Here is a 21,764-nt window from a genome sequence, read left to right on the forward strand (position 1 = left end):
GTAAACATTTAATTTTTTTTTTCACAAAGCATCTATTATAAATTATTGTAAACAGTGATTTTCTGAAAGAAATTAATGTAAACTCAAAAAGAAATGGATTTAATTGACTATCATTCCCTTCTTCACCCAGCCTGCCCAGTCACTTGGTGACATCTGTCTGCATAGCTCTAATTATGAGAAGTCATGTGCCGGGATAAATGATGGCGTTCTCGGAAGTACTCGTGGCAAATGGGACACGTCAGCTTCTCCTCTCGTCTCCTCTTGCACTGGGATTCACTGGAGGAGTATTCCTTTTTGTGATGTGACCGCATGTGGAAGACTAAATCAGACGTCATGCGAAAGGACAGGTTGCATTTGGCACACCAGTTCTGGGCAGCCACTCCAAAGGATGTGAAAGTGGGGGGAAGAAGAGTCAAGGAAGAGGAGGAAGAGGAGGAGGAGGAGGAAGTGGTGGTGGTGTTTTGTAACTGTCCTCCTGCTTGCTTGAGCCACGGTTCTGAGGTATATGGGAAAACATTGCTCCGAGTGATGCTTGTCTGCAGCATCTGAGCATTACACAAATCACTGACAAAGAACTTGGAATTGAGAAGACTGCTGCAGCACATGATGTCTGCGGTGGCAATGAAGCCAGACAGCTCCCCCAGGCTCTTTGTTGACTCACTCATGGGATGAGAAGAATTTACTGCAGCTCTTTCTGTTACACACTTACTGGGCTTGCTGAAAGCACTCTTCTGTTCTCCTCGACCTCTGGCAGGCCAAACAAAGGAGAATGCACTACCAGAGGAGTTCAGCAACACTTCCTTTGACACCTGCTCTTTACCAAGCGGGACCGTGCCATCCTCCTGCTCTGGCTCCTGCAGTCTCTCATTCCTCAGCTTCTCTTTCATCCTCCTGACCTCAGTGAAAGCACTCTGCTTCTGCTCTAAAGCATCCTTCCTAGCTGACTGCCTCCCTGAAGCAAGCTTCCTGAAAGAACCAGCCAATGCATGCTCTCCCCCAACCTCTTCCTTGCCCCCAAAGTTACGTTCCTCAGTCAAATTATTGGTTTTCTCCAACAGCACTGTTTTCCTGCTCCTGTTGTTCTCAGCCTCTTCAGATTTTGCTCTCCTTTCTCCAATAAGGCCATGTGCATCATCTTTACAAGCTGACATTTTGACTTCCAGGTCCCTTGCCAGACTGTGGAAATTCGTGGTCTGCTCAGCTAGGCTGCTCTTTTCAGTTTTAGGGCTCTGGAAGTTTCTCCATAGCAGAGCGCTCTTCTCTGGGACACAGAGGAAGCGGACATGGGACAGATAGGAATGCTCACATTTAAAGACTCGGTCACACTCTTGGCATTTCAGCTCTGCAGAAACAGACAACAAGTGATGAGTTTTGCAAAGGTTGAATCATGGGTGGATGCAGATCCTGATCCTGTCATTGGCACAAAAAACCAGAAACACCTCTTGTGTCATACAAGGTTACACATGGTAAAACTAATGCCAGGGCAGAATCGGGTCCCTTCCTGCTATGCAAAATGGTTCATTCTCATTTGCTTCCATGCTTCCGTGCTACTGCAGAAATATTCCATTTAGACTCTCAAGCCTAAATTTTATTACATAAAATGTAATTATGTTACATAAAAGTACATAAAATGGCCAGTACACCATGATCTAGATAAAACCATTTAGACTTTATAATGATTTGAAGTCTAAATCTAGATTTGGGTCTACATTTCTTAACTAAGTCACTGGCATTTATTCAGGATGAAGGTTAAATACTATGTATCCAAGCAATAATGAGTTTTAGACCAGGATTCAAAGATCTTTACATGACTCTCTATTTTTAGGATACTCTGGAAGTTTAATACTGCTCAATAATTATATGACCTTAATGCCTGAAGCCCTTACTCATGCTCATTTGCAAGCTGTTATATGCCTTAAGGCACAAATGTCTATGGCACAGAAATTATGTTCAAATTGAAACAATGCCAGTGATGTTCAGGAGGAATAAGGAACACTCTTTCCTTGTGATCTTCAGACCTACTGCACCTCTGGTTCATTGGGATGATTGACTGCCCATGAACAGATGGTACAAAATTCAGCAATCAACACAAATATGGTACATCTTAACCCTTGTAAACTATATCCATGTTACGTTATTTCACCACACAGCAGTTTTACAATGCAAGTGATGCCAGCCAGCACCTGAGGCCTAGGATACATAGGAAAGTTCATAAATTGGTTGGGTAGAATTAAAAATTCCTAATTTGGGACTCAGCACAGCTTATATCACTTTACAAACTACAGAAGCTGAACTTTTTATAAGAAAATAAGGCTGCTGAAATGGATGGAAAGTCTATGAGTTAAAGTCTTGAGTCTAGATATAGTGTTTCTTGTGCAAGTAACACTTTTCCCTGGTAAATCCAAAGGGCTGGCAGTGTGTGTCTACCCAGAAACCAATGGAATACACTCAAACCAGCTGGAATGATTTAGTCGGCTCCTGTTATGAATGTGTCTGAATTAATTTAATACTGATTTACAGACAAGCACATTACCATATAAATTTGCTAACGCATATCTTTACCAACCTATACCTTTACTAACCAGTCTATATAAGCTTTATTTACCTCAACTAAAGGGAAGGTAGAAAGGGGTTTTGTTCCAGTCTAGGTAAAATTTAGAGCAAATGACAGCTGGAGTCAGACTTGGTATGCACCTGACTAAGTTGCTTGGTGTCTCTGTAATCTGGAGAGTAATCTGGAGTTTTTAGTTTTGTAACAACATCCAGGTCAGTTTCTTTTGGAGCAATGAATTTCCAGGAACATCTCAGAAACTGAAGCCTGCTCTTTTCCTCATTTCCACTGTGTCCCACACTAAATACGCAGAGTGTGCTGCATGCAATACTGTTAGGTTTGTTATTGTATTGTTATTGTATTTTTAAAGATCTGTTCATTTACAAGATTAAAGCTGAATACTAGCCTATACCTGATTTGTCAATGAGCTAAAAAAGGCCTATTTCCAACTGACACTTCAGACTTTTAGGATTCTAAGTTATCGAAGTGCATAGATTTCCATTGCATAGCTCAAAAATTTCAGCATGAATCCCTCGTGCACCATCCTCTGCTAGAAAGTACCAATGAGAATGGCATTAAGAACTGCAAATCGTTTCTTGCTCTGTGCCTCCAGCTCAAACCTCAAAGCAGATCTTTTCTCTTAGCAGACCAGCTAAGGATTTACACATGTTTTGTATTATTACAGGACAATCAGATCCTAAAGAAGATGCAGACTCCCTTCAGTCCTCAGTGACCCTGCAATCAGCAATTCAGCACTTACCATTCTGGGGCCTCTGAGCTTTTATCTCATTGAAACCCAAGAGGCTGGAAAGCTCCTCATCGTACCAGACAAGCAGCTCCTCATTTCTGCTGATTCTCCTGGTGGAGCGATAGTATAACTGACTGTTTTCTAAGTAAGCTTCCAAGTTCTGCTCCTTGCTATTGGCAGCTGCCTGTACGAGTCTCATCCACGGCAGTCCTGTGGGGCTGTGCACAGATGTAACATCCACCTGTGAGACAGGACACAAAGAAGGGAAGTTACAGGTCTTGAGGCCCAAAGCAAGATTTTCACCCAATCCAAGAACAAAGCCTGGTTTCTGCCTTGCACTGAGCCCATATGACAAAGCTGTGAGCCCAGTGTCACCAAATCTGCCAGAAATCCAAATCCAAAGGCATCACAGGGAGAAGGCTTCCCGAGTGTGGGGGCTGAGACCTCTGGAATACAGCTGTGTAGGAGGGAGGAGGAGACACCAAGGTTCATGTGTAACCTCCCATGGCAAAGCCAGGGCTGCTGTGTTGATGAGTCTTCAGCCCTGTCCTGTGCAGACCATCCCATGGCACTGTGCCAGGTGTGCATCACAGAGGTACAGGAGCTGTGATCCTCTCTTAAGAAAGGGTCTCAATCCTTGGGGTATGAAAGTGGAATATGAGTCAGGAGATGTGCCAGTGCTGTGACTTGGGCACTGAGAGATGTGCAGACCCCTGGACCAGTGCAGTGTGAAACTGGGAATGAACTTAACTCGGGACAGTTGCATGTGGAGTTTTTCACTGACACAAGAGGATATGGATCAGTGGGTGTAGGAAAAGTCACGGTTATTTGATTCAATATCCCAAGTAAACATCTGCATGGCTGTTTGGCTAGCTTACATAAAATACAGATTTTAATATATACAACTATAAGAAGCACTTATATGATCTCTTTCCTTTTTTTCAGAGATAAAATTATATTTTACCTTTGCTAGATTGATTAAATTAATTTCAAGGTATCTAAACAGATAAACCTCATCATATCAATATGTTTTGTTAAATAATTTCTGAGAGTTGCAAGGGGTTGATTTACTTTCAATTTTTGTACATGCAGATATACCAAACAAATTAAGTTTAAAAACATTTCTCAGGTTGCGCAGGACAGCACTAAAAAGTAAAAAATAATATTAAGTCTATTGCTCAAATTAAATTTCTGTTTTATGTGTATATTACAGCATAGTCCTAAACCACATATAATTTTTACTCCACAGGACTCCCGAGTCATTTAGTCACAGGTTGACAAGTAAATAATGTAAGTACAAAACATTTGGCATTGTCTTCCTCACGCAGTGTGTGACTCCAATCTTAGTTATTTTATTACATTGAATAGGGAATGATTGATTTCTTTATAGGTTTTTCCTTGGTGTTTACCACAGCAGGTCTGTGCCCTCTGCAACATTTGAAAGGGAATATTTTCATAGCTTGAAGGTTAAAACACAGGGTGATCAAAGGCAACATTTATATGCATAAAAACTAATTTTTGAAGCACTAATCATTGTTTAAAAAGGAAGAATTTTGCAAATGAAAAATGTCTAATGACAAGTATTCTAAATTTCACCCCAAGCAATGTATAGCTCTTTGTTTTCCACTAATTGCAGGGTAGCCATTCTTTCGTGTTTGGTATCAGAAACAATATTTTGGCTAATTATTTCTCTGGTTTTAACTGACTATTACCTACCATGAAAAGTTTGATCACATTAGTAGCTGGGATACAAGAATGAAACATTAAGAGACCATTAGGATGAGAGTTATTTAGTGTAAGAGAGAAAATAAATTAGCATGCCCTGAAACTAGTTCTCTCTAAATGCCATGGTAATTAACAATGATTGAGAAATACAAGTGCCTGACAGCAACACAGGAACACCCACCCACACACAGTGGCTGTAACTAATAGCTATGACAGAGGCTGTCATATTTTAGTTGCTGTGTTTCAGAAATACTGAGCAGCCACCCGGTGCTCTAAGCAAAGTCAAAGGGAGCACAGCTCCACCAGGACTCCAGGGAAAGAGCTCAGTGCGCTTCAAGTAGGTGAGGAGGAGTACCAGATGTAAGATAAGATCTGGGTGCTGCCAACTCACGAACCAGCTTTAGTTTTCCATGTGTTCAGAGACTATAAACCTGACAAATCCACCCTCTCCTGGAGGTGTCAATCCCCCAGATGGACCCTTGGCACCCACACATGAGGTAAGGCCTCCACAGCCCAGCATCTCAGTCAGAGATGGGCTGTGTAGGAATATGCCTCCCTTGGGAGATGCTGGAAGAGAAGGGAGAAAATAAGGCTTTTCCTTGAAATCCGCAAGAAGCTGTAAGGGGCAGAGGAATCAGCTGGAAAGAGCTACCTGTGCCAATGGCTGCCAATGCATCTTCTTTGCCCAAGTCTACAAACTGGGCCAAGGAGCTCAAATTAATGTCACCAAGAAAATGAGGGAAAAAAGATTATGAAGTTCTCCTTTGGTCTAAAGAAAAAAGCCCAAGATGATGAAACCCTTGTTAGAAATAACATTCCCCAAATTTCAGGAGTGCTGATGAACGATGATGAACAGAAACCTCAGTTGCAACAAATCCACCTTGCCAATTCATTTTTGTGTGTATTCTGTTTGCACTATACCCAGCAAAGCAAAACACATTTTTTCTTCAGTGCCATGATGACAACATAGCATCATGATTGAATTTTTAATTACTACACACAGTTAGGAGTCTGATGGTAGTTCCTGATTTCTGGGAGGTTTACTTTTAATTATGAGTAGTTAACAGGATATGGGACTACCAATTGCATCTGAAACAGCTACTTGCACAGAATTTCATGTATTTACTGCCAAAAGACAGAGATCTGAGCCAACTCAGGCATCCAATTTCATTGCTGCATAGCAATTACTTAGCTCAAGTGTAGGAAAACACTAAAGCCATCCCTCTAGAGGGCTCTTCCAATGTAGAAAACCTTTGAGGCTCTCTCTACAGTAATTCAAAACTCCCAGGAGAAATACAGAAATATTCAAAAATTTAAAGCCTTATTTCAGGGCAGGTCTCTCTCCAAAGAGTTTGTTGGACTCCTGGAGTACTAATAACACTGTCCAAGAAAGCAAACTTGTGCCACAGACTCAAAGCAGTCAGATAAACCCTGAAACCTCTTCTTCTCTCTCATAATTTGTTTAAAGCAGAAGTGTAGAACAGGTTATCTCTCAACATCTGTATCTTCCATATTCCACATATGCCTTGGGATTTCCCTCCTCCAGAGCTCAGGAATCTTAGGCAAACCTGGATCTTTCTCAGATCCATCCATCCCATAGAATGTGGGAAACTGGCTTTCCTCACACTGTAAAACACCTCCCTGTCTTCATCTAGACCAACAGTCTGAACAACTGAAAGGCACTCCATGACCCAGAAAGCCAGGGTAAGTGGTCAGCATGATAAACAGTGACTATGAAACAAAACAAAAAAAAATTGGGGAACTAGAGCTTGAGAGTTAACAGTCCATTACAATCCTGGGGTTTCTGCCTTCCCTACAGTGATTGAAAAGAGCAGCTGTAACACAGACATACAGACCTAAGGTGACTTTAGGAAGTCCATGTACTAACAGCAGTTAAGTTGTGGCAGCCCAAAGTGTGTGTGGAGTTGCCTGTCTGCCATTGTGGTTTCGCTTTTAAGGATAACTGAACACACTGGGGTAGCAGTTGCCTAGATCTGTAAATAAATGCTGTGAATGTACCCCTTGCATGAATCAGTGAAATGCCACAGTCTTCCCTCTCTGTTCTCACAGGACTGGCACGCCTTCTTTGGTGTGATAAACCTCCTTTGTCCTGTCAGAAGCTGAACTAGAAGTTACTAAACTATTTGTCCCTCTTCCCTCCTGTTCCAAGTCAGATCTGAAGCAGGTCATCAATCATCAGCATAAAAGTGGGACTTTGTATTCTTTCTGCAAAGGATAGAGTTTTCCTTAGGTCCTTCAAGTCTACAGTTCATAAATCAGAAATGCACTGGCCTTTTCTCTCTGAAGGAGCTGTTACTTGTGCTGAACAAAACAAAAACCTACCCCTTGCAAAGTTACCTTCTCAGGGATGGTGTAACTCTTTTTGATCGTTCTAACATTAAACATTCATATTTTTCTCATACCTTAAATACATAGTGGATGTTCCGTCTGTCAGAACACTTGAGAGCAATGAAAGCTACAGTGTCCAGCAGGGTGTTCTGGAGCATGCATGGTCCAAAAACAACTTCTTCAGGGATGTCTTGTGTGGTATGAACAGTAGCCAGTATGTCTGGAAAATGGTGATGCAGAAGCTTGTTGTCACTTGTCCAAAGGAATTTAGGCAAAGATGTAAGTTCCATTATAAATCTGTAAAAAACACAAGAAATCACATTTGGCACAGAGATAGAAGTAGAATGTGGCATCACTACTTGAAATACGAAGAATTCCAGGATCTGTAGGTGAATTGTAAGAGTATGCCAGGACATTGTTAGTTACAGAGTTTACAGCTTTATTAATATCCAGTTCAGAATGAGAAAGATTACTTTTCACTAAACCAAAATCTTAGGTTTGTAAACAAGTGAATTACTCTTCCTGGAATAGGCAGACAGTCCAAGAGTTCAACCGCTGCTCTCTACAGACAGGAATAAGAAGATTTGGGAAAAATAAGCAAAATTTTCAGTGGGTAGAACTCAGCATATTCTTAAGCATATTCTCAGATATCCTTCTTATTATTAATAGTTTGTAGAAGCGTGAAGAAAGGTAGAGAAGGAGAACAGAAACAAAATAAAGCAAGACTTTTTGAAACACATTTTGAAAAAGCTGTGCTTTTTTTGCTTGAGTGCAACATCAGTCTAATTTCTGGTTAAGCTGCTACAAAACCAGGAATAACCTAAGTCCTGAGTCTGTCCAACCAGAATGCACAAAATTTGTGGAAATTCCAGAAAATAATTTTATTCATCCTGCCTCAAAGTATATGTTGTCAGCTGTTGTTGAGAAAATCAAATCAGATTATGACTCTTTTCATAGTGATACTCCTAACACAATGTTAGTAGAGATTCCTGTCTTTAGTGGATAAATTTTCCAGCACTGAATGTAGAATAATATATTTGTCATTGCAGATGCAGCTTCTGCAATATGAGCCACAATCTGAGAACTCAGTATGCAATGAGGAGAAGACAGGCTTGAGTTATTTGTCATTCTAAGCCTCTCTAGGTTTCTAATAAAGATATTGCCATCTCCAGCTCCCAGCTGGAGGTCATGGAAAACCCCTCATTTACGCCATCAAGAGCTGGATCAGGTCCATTAGGCAGAGAAAATTAAAGAGAACAGCAACAAGCCCTGAAGAGGCCTTAGCCTAATAAATACTGAGATAGATGGGCTGAAAATCTAGTCTAATCTTTCTCACTCTCTGCCAACAGAATTGATTTGTTATTCACTGACTCATGACTTAAACTGAAGTGGTACAAAGTGCTCAGGAGAGTTGCACTGATTTAACTACATCAGTTTCTAAATCAGTGTAGTTAAATCAGTATAATTTATACCTTGTAGGCAAGGTCTAACACCATACCCTAAAAATATTAAAATACACAGTCAGACATTCAGTATGTAGTAAACATCAGAAGGATGAAGGCCTAAACCAGACAACCAAGGCAAAGAGTGGGATAACATATGCCCTCTATCCAACCTCAAGCATCCCTTGAACCCAATATGACATTAAAGTTTGCTTGTTCCTAAATTACTTGTTAACTTAATATGTGATCAGACAAAAAAAAAAAACCCCAGCCTACATGCCAAAGTCCCAAAGTGGCACTCTGGCAGCTGTGGGAGCACGGAATTTGACTCTTGCACGGAAGGGTCACTTTTGTGAAAAGCTGTGAGAAGGATGCACTGTGATTACACAGCAGATGGGACAGTGACCGTCGGCCTTGCGCCAAAGGCACTGGGAAGCTGCATCTTTTCCAAGGACGGGGCGAATGCACCATCTAGTGTCACAGCTCAGCATAACACAGCGCCCCTGAGCAAGCGAAGCAGGACATCCCCAGGCTCTGTCCGTGCATCTACGGCCTCCGGTTCTGAGCACCCTGTCAGGCAGGAATCGTTACTCTACATGTTTTTCATCTGATTATAATCTAAAGCCAAAATTTCAGCCACAGTCAAGATGCTTAGAGTTTTTTTTTTTTTTTGTTTTTTTTTTTTTTAATAAAACCTCCCTTAAGTTTTCAGGAACTTCAGACTTGAGCCTGAATGAGAATTCTACACCAAACCATGAACCCAGTACTTGAGCCCTTGTTTACTTATAAAATCTGGTTTCAATGCAAATCTCACACTTTTGCCAACAGTCTTCATAGTCAAAGGAAATTCATTAAGAACTTGCAAATGAAGTCATAATGAGAAATGGAGACGGTATACTAGAATGCCTGCCATTTTAATTTGACAGGCTGAAGTAGGTGAATCACTCACATTCTTCCCAGTGAGTGAAGAAGAGAGAAAATTCTCATAACAGAGAATGACTGCTCCCCATGACCTCACCCAACTGATTACTCTTGTCTTCATGCCATTGATCTCCTCATTTTGGCTACCTCCTTCGTTGAGCAATAAATCTGCTGTGCCTTCATTTCTTACAGATTCACTAGCTGTTGTACATATGACTTCATTCGCTCTTCTCCTAGTGTGTAGCAAAGTTTACAGAACTCTACCACAGGCTTCATTGTGAAGGTCAGATCTTCAGCTCTACATCATGCAGGCAGTGATATGCTTGTCCCAAACTGCCAGTGCCGGGAGTGCCATTGCTTCCCAGGATCCCCCTCCACAACATGATCTTGCTGTTGCCACTCAGGTTCTGCATGAGCAGCTCCTATCCCTCTGGAATCACTCACAGACATCTCTGAGAGGCTGAAATAAAATGAATATTTATAGTGCTTCAGTAGCACATTGGACTCAGATCACCTGTTAGGGGTACTCTCCATATTCTATCTGTCACAGATGTGAATTCTTCATATGGATGAGTTTAGGGACTTGCTGTTTAATGGACTCTTCATCCCCCAGACAGTATCTGATACACATATACCATGTCCCTGAGTGATGGATTTTGCATCTTGATTTCTGAGAAGTGTGACAGATCTGTCAAAGAACAAGGACCTATGGGCAGGCAACTCCCTATGGATTATGCAATTCTGGATGTTCCATTGAAAAGCACATGAAATAGATGATGCTTGCAGCAAATGTTCCCAGCCTGCTTGCCTACAGAGCAGCACACAAATTGTTAGTCAACTTTTGGTTTCCTGAGTGTTCTTCCAAGGTGGAACTCTAAAGATAGCCTTCTCCTAGTCTCTCCCCATTTCCTAGCACTTGTATAGCGTCCCATTAACTAATTAGGTTTACAACTTCTACCTTCCTGAAATATGTTTATATAGCTCCTGCACCTCGTGAGAAAAACATGTTACCAGAGAGGAAAAGAAAGGAATTTTCACATCCCTGGTTTTCTACTTCATGGCCTTCAGATGTCACTGCAAGCCCTCCTAAGAAATGTCTGAAAATTCCCAAATGTAGAAGCACTGATTTGAGCAAGGACTCCCCTGAATTCTGTTTTCAGAGGACTTGACCCCATTCTTCTTGCCACAGTAACCACATTGAACTGTGGCATCGTTTGCAGCTTCTTAGTGGCCCGAAAGGCACCCTGCTTAGAATTATGATCAGCTATGCAAGTGGGAAGAAAACAAATTACATTTGCAAGAGAGGAACCATTTCAGCCAGAACTTATTTAGCCAGTTCAGCTCTTCACAATCAAAAACAGAAGCAGGTAATAAAAACTGTTTCTCTAAAATTAATTGGATTTTCAAAATTGTCAATAACTACTTCTATTTCACCTTTACTTCTATTTTAACTGCAGATTAATTTGCATATAGTTATATCACTTTCAAAGCAATTATCCTAGCTGGAAAAAAAAAATAGCACAGAATGTAATCTCAAAAAATAATTAAAAGTATTTAATCCTGGAAAGCATCTTCCCAACCATTTTTGTATTTACTCCAGACTTTCTCCAGAGCAGAGGTTAATGTAAACACTGTAGCTCTGCATTTCCCAAATCAACAAAACTGAAAGAAAAAAATAAACAGAAATATTAAATACTGGAGCCATCATTTCCTTCACCTTTTAACTTACTCCTTTCTGCTCCAAAGTGTGATGGCATTTTCCCTGAAGCACATAACCTGTGACTGTGCCAGTGCAGTCCTGTGGCTGCTGCCAAAACTGCCTTTGATTTCACTAGCAGGTCTGTCGGTCTGAGGAATCCACGATCAGACGTGCAGTGTCATGCACAATAAACTGCAGATAATAAAGGAATTGAGCTGATGCAGACAGAGTGGTTCTGTCTGCAGCATTTACTATTTTCTGTTGTTATAAGGAACTGAGGATTCTTAACACATGAAGGAAATTTTAAGGGAATATGAAATAGAAAAGCGAGAAAATCTATTCTTGGGTTTTATACAGTTGCTTTTCTTCTAGGCCAGGTTTTCTTCTCCCTTTATTTAAGTTGTGAACTGCAAAGGAGAAAAATCAAAACTAAAACTGAAGGAAACTGGCTGGGAATCAAGTAAAAGAATTGAGAATTCTTGCTTTAAAAAATAATCCCAGAACTCAAGAAATAAATCCTGAAACTAAACCCTGTTTCCTAAATTCAATCACAAGCTGAGAAGTCCTTTAAAGCATGAAAAGTCTAAACAAGTAATTTCTTTTAGTTCACTGCTAATGTTTATGTGCTTCAGCTTGGGTGCAAGTTAGGTCTTTCTGAGCACAAAATTTTTTCTTTGCACTTTCACTGCTGAAAATCCCACACACATGAAGAAAATTGTACAGAAACACTTGGAGATACAGGGATGTGTTGCCATTCCCAGCCTTTCTGGAATGAAGAAAGCCATCTGGGGGTGGGTTTGCTACCCCTCAGACAGATATTACACCCCTAGCAGAGTATACAAAGATCTTTGATTACCTTGGAAATAATTTCTCTGGAATTTAAGAAAAACTACTCATATGTCACTCATTTCTGAGTCTCAGGTTTAGCAACCTGTCCATCTTTGAGATGGACATAAGACAATACACCCTGAATTTCTGAGCTTTGACTATGCTCTTTCATCTTCCCATTTTTACTGGTCACAAATTTGGATCCCAGCAGTGATCCTGCAGAGAAGCAAGAAGGCGGCTGACCCAGAGGCCCCTTTCCTGCCAGTGAGCCACGTCACATCTATGCATTAAGAACAGCCCAATTAGCACTGATGAGGTAAATGACAGAACAATAATTAAACCTGTGGAGACTGGAATTTTTACCTTTTTTTTTGCAGCCCAGGGCTACAGTTGAGGCATATTTTGATTACCTCTCTTCTCAGTTCCTCACAGTTCTTAATGTACTGCTCATCTAACATATCCCCTGTTCTCCTGGCATGATTGAGTCACACTTGCCTGATGTGCTTACCTGAGCTAGACATCTGGGAAGAAGTAGAAGGAAATACAACTATGCATCAAGGAGGAATTTATTGACTGCAGAGATTGACAGAATCTGAAGGAGTGGAATAAAATTGGGACTGAACTAGCCTGATGCATGGACATGGTCTTCCTTGGCATTCCAGGCTTCCCCAGCTTTCTTTCTTCACACTTCTCTGTACAGCAGCTGCACAACTCTAACCTGACAAGTACCTAAAAATAATGAGTAGAAATAGGGAAACTCACTGCCTAGATTCCTCTGGAATGATCAGGAAACAGCTTGGGGTGTGGAGTTTGGTGTCTAGTTTGAGCTTTTAGAAAGTGGGCCCTTATGAAGGTTTTATTGTGAATTAGAGACCTTTAAGTTTATGGGGTGCTCACGACTTTGTTATTGTATTATCCTGATACCTTCAGGGAGCAGTTCTTCAGTTCTTACTATTTTAAGGCTGTGTGGTCTTCAGATTGTCTTCCATCATCTGAAATCCCCAGTACATGCAATGTAAGCTGACAGCTTTTGATGAACCATCATTATATCTTGGCTGGATACCTAGCCTAGTGAATCATGAAACTGCCAAACCTTTTTATTATAAACAAACTCTCAAACTTCTGTGGGAATAATGAAGACAGAGATAAAATCCCTGCTTGGAAATTAACAAATACCTCAAGCTCTACATTTGCTTTCAACAAGTCTTGTGACACACAGGAACAATTTGGAAGCAGAAACTAAAAGAAAAGCTTACAGGTTTCTTCTTATTTTCTTAGAGAATAGGGAAGTTGAAGTGGCCTCTCTCCTGATGCATAGCAGCTCCCACACAGACATGCAGACCTCCCTCTCCAAAGCAGATGAAGATTACATCACGTCTCCAAGATCACCACAAGGATGCAATTTCCAGTCTTTACCTGATGCCCAGGAACAAAATGCCTGGGATTGAGCATCACATTTAGTTTGATGAGAAAATAACTGAGATTTGAACAAGTCCCAACAGAGTCACGTACTCTCACACCACTGGCTCTCAAATGGCAGCCCAGCACCAAACTTCCCTATGGTTTTTGAGATTTCCACACTGAACCCCTATTTCTTCTTCCACTCTCTTCTATGGCCAGAAATGTGGTAGGTAGGGAAGGAATGGGCTATCCCACACAGCTGGAAAGCCTCGTTAATACTCCCTTGTTGGGATGTGTGATGTAACAGTATCTGCACAGTTCCACATGAAGCCTCCTTGGATTTAGCTGGAGGTTTTGAATCTGGCAGAAAATGAACAACAGGGCCACTGAGGTCTCTGTTCCATCTCTTCCAGCTCTCGACTACAAGAAATGCAGTGCAGGCACTGGGAGAACTCTTGATACTTCAAACTGGACAATAAGCAAGAGTAATACCATGCTGCATCCATTGCAAAGGATGAAGTACATTTATTTTTTGCAATCCTGGTGGTTCAAACAGACTAGGTCTAGGAATTTGGCTTTATGATGCATAAAATGTCAATATTCCTTTCCAGCTGGGTTGGTCTCAAGGACAGAATGAATGCTTCTGTCTGGCACTGTGTCTGATCTAATGGACCCTGTTGGATGGTACTGGGCTGTACAAGTCACTCTTAAATCAGACAATCCACCTGTGCATAAAGAGGAGATGACTACAGCTCCGTAGTCTACTGGTTTTCAAAGACTTTATTTTTGTGTGAAGGGCTGACTCTTCACTGGCTTACAGCTGCTCTATTTAATGAAGCAGTGCATTTATCCACTACTTCACTCTTGTGGTTTCATGACCTAAGACCTAAAAAACAGGGTTTCTGTAGGATAAATGAAAAAACTGGGTTTCTGTAGGATAAAGGGAGCATGTTTTAATTTTTCAGCCAGGACTGGGGATTATCAAACTGTTATTAACTGTGAATGTTATGAATACGTAATTTCAACTGCTTATACAGCTGTACATGCCATACACGCTATGGATACATTTCAGTTCAGAGCTCACAGTATCTCATATCCAGGCCTGAATTGGGCTGGTGATCACCTCAGAGACTTGGTCTGGTTTTGCACCTGCTGCTCTGGCTTTGTTCACCACTCAGCAATTGACATAATGCTCCAAAACATCACAGGAAGTTTGAATTTTACAGGGACATCCAAAAAGAGCAGAAAGCAAATGTTATTCCATGAGAGGGGAAACAAAGAAGGCAACCATTCATCTGTCACACAGTCTAGGAAAGTTACTTGTCACACAGACGTGTGTGCCTGCTTTCAGCAAAATCCTTGATTCACACAAACAGCAGCCCTGACCACAGTAATCTGTGCTAACACATTTGTTCTCATAAAGATCTGTGCATTTGTTCCTTCACCGAGGCATCCATGCAGACAAAAACACCAGTCCCTGTATGTAGCCACAGAAAATGGAGAAACAACAGCCAACCAAACAACATGATCCAAACACAGGCTGAACCAAAATGTGTAACTTGTGAAAACAGTCATAAATATTTGTCTTCCCTCTTGATACAATTCACATTGATGTCTCTCTTCAGAAATTTTTTAAAGTTACATTATCTGATTGAATGTAAAGACATATTAAGATATGCTCCTATTTAAGAGTCCTGCTATTGATTTTGGCAGCTTAAAAAAAAAAGGAGTATGTGTTCAAATGTTTCTTTCTGACAGAAAAACATATACATGTGGTGTGTAAGCACATACATAAAGATGGAAACACATATGCACACATACATGCGTTCACAGCCAGACATACACCTGTTTATTTTTTGTGATTTTGCATGTTCATCATTTGTATCTGAAAAGAAATATTTTTAAACAAAGATCAGTTACTTCCACATGGCTGATGCTGAAGATTTCTTCCATGGTACTAAGTGGCATTAACTTACATTAATCTTACTTACATTTGTGCTAAACTTACTACAAGATGTCATCTCCAATAAGAGCAAGTGACAGGGCTGAAGGACACTATGCAAGGTGAAATTGTGGGAAGCAACATAAATAAATTATTTTTCGCTACAATTAAACCTTTTAATTGAAAGTGATTTTGTCAATTAAAATAGGTCTTACCTAAAATAGTTTGTTTTCCAAGAAAATATTTTGTTCTTTGACCTGGTGTTTATCAATAGCAATTGCAGGCAACATAAGACTGTGTTTCAGGAAAATTATATTAACAGAATCACAGCATTACAGACATGGAAATATCCATCTGTAAATACTAGGATTTAGCCAACTAATTTATTTTCCAAAATCTCTGGTGCACTCTCTAATTCTTACACATAATTTATTTTTGTACTTTCTCATCTGGTTATATTACACTGAGCTAACAGGATCTAAATATTTTGACTTTACATTAGCATTTCTATTGCTACAAAACTATTTTCTCTATAAAATGATAAATGTAGAGTTCCATAAAGCAGCTTTACTTTGCTTTGAAATGCTGAAAAATGGTTAAATACAAAAAAAGAATTGCATTTTCAAATTACAGCTTATTCTTTGGTGTAGTTTTATACATTAAAAAACATAAATTTAATCACCCTACTGCCAAAAGAAATTCCTCTAGTCTCTCTCTAGTAGCAGTTATTCTTAATACATAGTAACAAAAGCTGTCAATTGCTACATTTTGCATTTTTAAAAGCCAAAAATAAGGGAAAACTCCTGAGACATAGTTTATTATTAAATTCTGAATTTCATGCATGACTGCAACTGCTTTTTATTTGAAAGCAACTATACTAAAAATACAAAACTATTAAAAATATGATCTTCCATCAAGTTTCTATTGACATTTCTTTCAACTGGTAGCTGTCAGTTCTCAGAAAAGTCGTTAAAATGCTTCAAACATTTTCAGTGGACTGAATTCCTACAGAAACCTTTAAATGTAAAGATTCGCAAATTTAAAGATTAATGTGACATTTTAAAGTGATAGCAATAGCAGCTCCTAACTTAAGTAAGAAATTTCTACTACATGGATATCCTGATATAAGGAATACATACAAACAGAGAATAACAATGTGAGCTATTCCAAACAAAGTTCATCAATTCCATAAAAGCAATTAGACCCTACGTAAGTACCTAAAACAGCCACGATGCTCTGGTCACCTGTAGAAGTTAGAAGGACGAGGAGCGCTGTAACCAATAAAAAGAGCAACTGATGCTCGAGAGTTCCCGGCGAGAGAAGACAGCCGGGAGGGAGGAGAAGGGCGGCTGCCGGCGGGGCTGCCGAGGGGTCCCGCCTCCGCCTCCGCCTCGGCACGGCCCCCGGCAGCCGGGCTGGGCACGGCCGCTCGGGGCACTCTGCCCGGGGCCCCCGGCAGCCGCACCGAGCGGGCGGCGGCACGGCCGGGCTAGGCACAAGTCAGCAAAGGCCACCCCCGTGCCCTCACCTGCTCCCCGGCCCCGGGGCAGCCCGGCCCCCGTCCCTGTCCCCGGGCAGGCTCGGGAATCCCCGCGCAGGCCCCGGCCCGGCCCCGGCAGCGCGGCGCTCCGCGGCTCCGGGAGCGCAGCCCGGGACGGACGGGGCTGCTGCCGCCTCGCCGCGCTCCGCAGGGGCAGCGGCCGCGCCGAGACCCCCGCCCGGCCCCTCCACCCCGGCCCCTCTGCCCGGCCCCGCTCACCTGGGGGTCCCGCTGCAGGCTCCCCGCGGACGGGGGAGCTGCGGCGCCGGGGGTCCCGCCGCGCCCCGTCCCTCTCCCGGGATCCCGCTACGGACAAGTGCCCGCGGAGCCCTCACCTCAGCTCACCTCAGCTCAGCTCAGCTCACCCCACCGCCGGGGCCGCCCGGCCCCCCAAGAGCCGCGCCGCAGCCCCCCGCTGCCGCACCGCCCCAGCACGCCGGCACCCTCCTCCCCCGCCGCGGCTCCCCGCCCAGAGCAGACCCCGGGAAACGCCTACCGCAGCTCCTGCCCCCGACCCCGCCGCCAGCCAGGCGTCCCCCTCCCCCGGGAGCCGCTGCCAGCCCGCCCGCGGGGGCCCGCAGCCCTGGCCGAGCAGAAGCCATCCCGCAGCGGCTGCGGACAGCAGCGCGGGGCAGCCAGAAGGGGACGGGATTCCCCCTTGTAACGGTACCACGAACCGAGGAGTTTCTTTTAAAGTTGGGGGGGGGGGGGGGACCACACACGCACGTCGAAATAAACCAAACAAAACCATCTCCAAAGCCTCCTTCCCACTTGTCCTTTAGATCATCTGACAACGCTTTTGAATAGAAGGCTCTTCTAGGAGCTGCAGGTATTGAAAAGAGCGGCTTAAAATGAAAACTACTGCTTCATAGAAAACACTCGCAGGATAAAAATTAGGACTTTGAGGTATGAAACGATTTGTGGCACAGCTGGTATGTAAAATAAAACCATCAAACGTGTTGTCATAATCAAATATACCCTAAATCTGGACTAGCAACATTGCTTTTGAAAGATGTCGTTCCATATAAATGCCTTTAACGCCTGGTAGAAAATTTTTATGAACATGTTGACAAATGAAATAACCCGGGTTATTTGATTAGTGTCCATGTAATCTGAATATGGGCTTGTATCAGGAAAAGAAATGTCAACACTTTAATGCTTTTGAAAGGATGGATTTTCACTGCAATTGAAGAGTAATCTTATACCAATAATGAGAGTGAACCATTCTCGCTGTGTTCTGTGATACAGGGATTATAGAGGATGAACTCAAGAGTTCCTGTTCTCTTAAAATTCGGCTCGGACTGCACGAACAACATTGCTGAGGGCAGCGGGGGTTTGGTAGCTGCCCAGCCACCCTGGAAGCTCTGTATCCTACTGCCTGCCCAGGAACAGGTGTGCCGGAGGCATCTCCTAATACTGCTTAGGAAACATCGGCCGATTTGGGATGCAGGTGTAGTAAACTGGGATGGACAATTCCCGCTGCACTTCATATCATAAGAGTTTATAATTTTTGCAGCCTTTATGCAAATAGCGACAGAAGGTGTAAGAAGGGACCATTAGACGTGCCTTACAGTGCTTGAAGCACTGTGAGACGGTGTGCTGAGGTAACCTGTGTCCCAAGGAGGGTGAGATCTGCACCTTAGGGTCAGCTCTTCTGGTGCTTGGTGTGATTTTCCTTCGAGCAAGACTCGATCAAATGGCTCCAGGCACGGGGATCACCGGCCCGGCCCGCCCTGCCTGCCCGCTCCCTCCTGACCCGCACATACCGGGCTCGGGCTTGGGGACGGACAGGCCTGCCCGGGCTGTGACAGCCACAGGAGGGGCTCAGGCCGATCGGAAAACCTGTTTTGTTAGAAACAGAAGGCTCTGGCCCTCCTCGCAGGGGACAGAGGAGCAGGGAAGGGGCGCTAGCAAAGACGCAGCCTCACATTGCGCAGGGTGTTTCTGCCCAGCACTGACCGAGGCAGGACTTGCTTTTGCATACGCCCACCTAGCATTAAAACGTGCCCCCTCGCCGGGCCCTTCGGAGCAGGTAGATGAGCAGGCCATCTCTCTTTACAGAATCAGAGGATATGTTAGAGCCTAGAGAAGGGCAGTGCACGTTATCGAAAAATAGTAATTTTTTTCTCGGCAGTGCCTTACTTTGCTTTGGAGACTCCCTTGAAGTCTGCCGCGTTATTTTACCACACAATCTGATCTTCTCGAGGCACGGAGGGAATCTGACACTATCAGCATTTTTATTTCGTTTTGAAAGGCTGCGGTGTGTGCGGGGAAGGAAGGCTGCCTCGGGCAGCGGGGGCCGAGGGTCCCCAGGGACCAGGCGGGCTGCGGACACTAGTGGGCACCGGCGAGGCCGAAGCCCGGCGGCGCGGGAGGAAGCGGGGGATTCCTGCTGCTCAGCAGCCGTTTGCTCATTTTTTGTGAATGTCGCCAGGGAGGATGTGGGTTTTTTCTATTTCTCCATGATCTAAGTAATCGCTGGGTCTCAACTGGCCAGTGCTCAAAAAACCTTTCAAGTGGTGAGCTCAAGCAGTGCATTCAGCTTTTAGCTGTGCATAGCTAAACCAGGCAAAGCGGCTGAAAGCCGGTGGACCCTCTAATCTTTCCTTGATAAGTCCTCGACCGCCGCCGCGGTTGGCTGTGTCTGAACTCGGTCCAGCACAGAAACACGCAACTGAAATGGAGATGCCTTCCCCGAAGTGCAAACTTTATTTCAGACTCGCGGGCGGCAGCCTCCCCCGCACCAAGCACGCCAAGGCTGCTGGAGGGGCGCGGGGTCCCACGGCCAAGGGGCTTTGCGCCCGGGGGCAGCCGCGCCGCGCCCACGCGTGTCCTCGTCGGGCGCGGGGGAAAGGGCCCTTCGGCTGCGTGGGGCATCCCCCCGCTCCCCAGGGAGCCGCACACGCAGGGCGGAGCGGGCAGGGCTGCCGTGTGCGGTGGGGAAACAACGCTCACGGTCCCACACCCGCAGGGCAGCGCGCCGAGCCCGCCCGGGTGGGCCGTGCCCCCCGTGGGTACCACCTTTGTCGGGGACTGGAGGTGTCACTTTTTGCCGCTGGCGCGTAGAAGGGGCTCCCGGCTGGAGCGTGATGGCTCCCCGGGTGAAGAGGCCCCGGCGAAGCGCTGGGTATTCGGGGGGCTGTGCTCGGTGGGACAGCGCGCCAGCACCGCACAGGGGATGGATTCCCTCCTCCTTGGCTCGCGATGGGAGCCTCGCCCCGAGAGAGAAATGTCTAGCCCCAGCTCTGTCATGCAAAGTGACTCTGCTCGCATCCCTCCCCGTGGCTCTTTTCATTAATTAGGGGCTGCAAAGAGTGTGGGGGAGGGGGAAGCGGCTGAGAGCCACTAATTATTCAAACTTTGGAGACAGCATCCAGATGAGCTGGGCAATCTCTTTAGGGCAGCGCTTTGTAACCTGTGTGTATCAGGCGGCGAGTGATTATGCTACTGTGCAAAGCCTCCATTAAGAGATTTCATTTCATCATTACTCATCGCCTGCAGGATGTGTTCAGGCTCCAGTGTGAGTAAACCAAGATTTCCACGAAGAGAAACAATTTGCTGTGGCACGAGAGGGCCGTGAAAACCTGCCCCTACCCCCGCCCCCAAGCAATAATCTTTTTAATTGCACTCAGCTGCAAACAGGTTTTCCTTAAGTGCCCTCTCGCGTTGCGCCCCCCGCCTCTGCTTTGTCACAGATTTTTGCCACGACGCCCATCTCCTACAGCAACTTTTTCTGCTTTGGGCTCTGCCACCTCTCAGCTCTGGGTTCCAGCCGCTCCCGAGCCTGCTGGAGAGAGGCTTAGCAGGACGCGCAGCGATGCTCCGGAATGTAGCCGGGCTGCCCTGGCTCCTGTCCGGCTTCCCTGCCCGCCGGCGGCGGAGTCCGCTGCCCGCGGCCCTGCCCCGAGGGCAGTCCGAGAGGGAAGGAGGCAGGAGCGCCCGCCCTGTGCCCCCGCGGCGGCGGGCAGTGGTCCCTAACCTCGGTCCCTCGCTAGCAGCAGCCTCTGCCATATCGGTATCCCGGAACAGGAAAGTCTCAGCTCATCTTGCCCCCATAAGATCCTGTCTCCCTCCTCCCGCTCCCCTCCCTCTGCCCCTTCCTGCCTTTGGCCCGTGCGAGAGGAGCCTGTTCTCTCCTTGCGGGACGGGGCTGGAGCGCTCGGGCAGCCGCCGGGGCGGCAGGGAATGGGGACTGGGCTCTGGGGACCATCCGCCTGGGCTCAGCCCCCTGCCCGGAGCCAGCGGTCCGGCGCCCCGCGGGCAGGGCTGCCTTGAGCTCTCAGAGTTGAGCTGAGATCCTGAAGTTAGTGATTTCTATTTTGTTTGTTTTATTTTGATTTTTTTTTTCTCTCTCTCTCTGCTCTCGGTGTTTCCGAAGCGCCTGTAAGATTTGCAGAGAGAGAGAAAGAGAGAGACTGGGGGAGGAGGGGAAGAATTAAGGAAAGGGAAAAGATGGCGAGTTGCTGGAGCAGTGTGGAGAAAGCGGCATTTTTGTGCTGCTTCTTGCTGGCAATGGGGAGCCTAATCTGCTGCGCCCGGCCAGAGGAGGAGGAAGAGCAAGAAGAGCAGCGCTCCTGTCACGGTGCCTTTGATCTCTACTTCGTCCTGGACAAGTAAG

General features: G+C 44.7%; 2 protein-coding genes across 2 annotated transcripts in view; one reads left to right on the forward strand and one right to left on the reverse strand.

Annotated features, from left to right (window-relative positions):
- On the reverse strand, positions 1-17,464 carry ZNF488 (zinc finger protein 488). Its single transcript, XM_041461488.1, has 4 exons — positions 17,366-17,464; positions 7,448-7,670; positions 3,312-3,540; positions 1-1,342 (listed from the first exon to the last, which is right to left on the reverse strand). The coding sequence occupies exons 2-4, from the start codon at positions 7,661-7,663 to the stop codon at positions 168-170; spliced, it is 1,620 nt and encodes a 539-aa protein (XP_041317422.1). The 5' UTR covers positions 7,664-7,670; positions 17,366-17,464; the 3' UTR covers positions 1-167.
- Positions 17,465-21,079: 3,615 nt separating this feature from the next.
- ANTXRL (ANTXR like) overlaps positions 21,080-21,764 on the forward strand; it is a 56,451-nt gene continuing 55,766 nt past the window's right edge. Inside the window, exon 1 of the mRNA XM_041461419.1 lies at positions 21,080-21,759. Within this exon, the coding sequence (XP_041317353.1) occupies positions 21,599-21,759 (161 nt within the window). The 5' untranslated portion in view covers positions 21,080-21,598. The remainder of the gene's footprint in view (positions 21,760-21,764) is intronic.

This window comes from Pyrgilauda ruficollis, unplaced genomic scaffold (genome assembly GCF_017590135.1).
Source record: "Pyrgilauda ruficollis isolate IOZ18807 unplaced genomic scaffold, ASM1759013v1 scaffold15, whole genome shotgun sequence".
NCBI lineage: Eukaryota > Metazoa > Chordata > Aves > Passeriformes > Passeridae > Pyrgilauda > Pyrgilauda ruficollis.

Excerpts from the sequence above, each read along its gene's own strand:
- ZNF488 (XM_041461488.1), bottom strand. The coding sequence starts at position 7,663 with ATGGAACTTACATCTTTGCCTAAATTCCTTTGGACAAGTGACAACAAG. Across the intron at positions 3,541-7,447 it reads ACATCCACTATGTATTTAAG|GTGGATGTTACATCTGTGCA; the intron begins GTATGAGAAAAA and ends CCTGTCTCACAG. Across the intron at positions 1,343-3,311 it reads AGCTCAGAGGCCCCAGAATG|AGCTGAAATGCCAAGAGTGT; the intron begins GTAAGTGCTGAA and ends CTGTTTCTGCAG.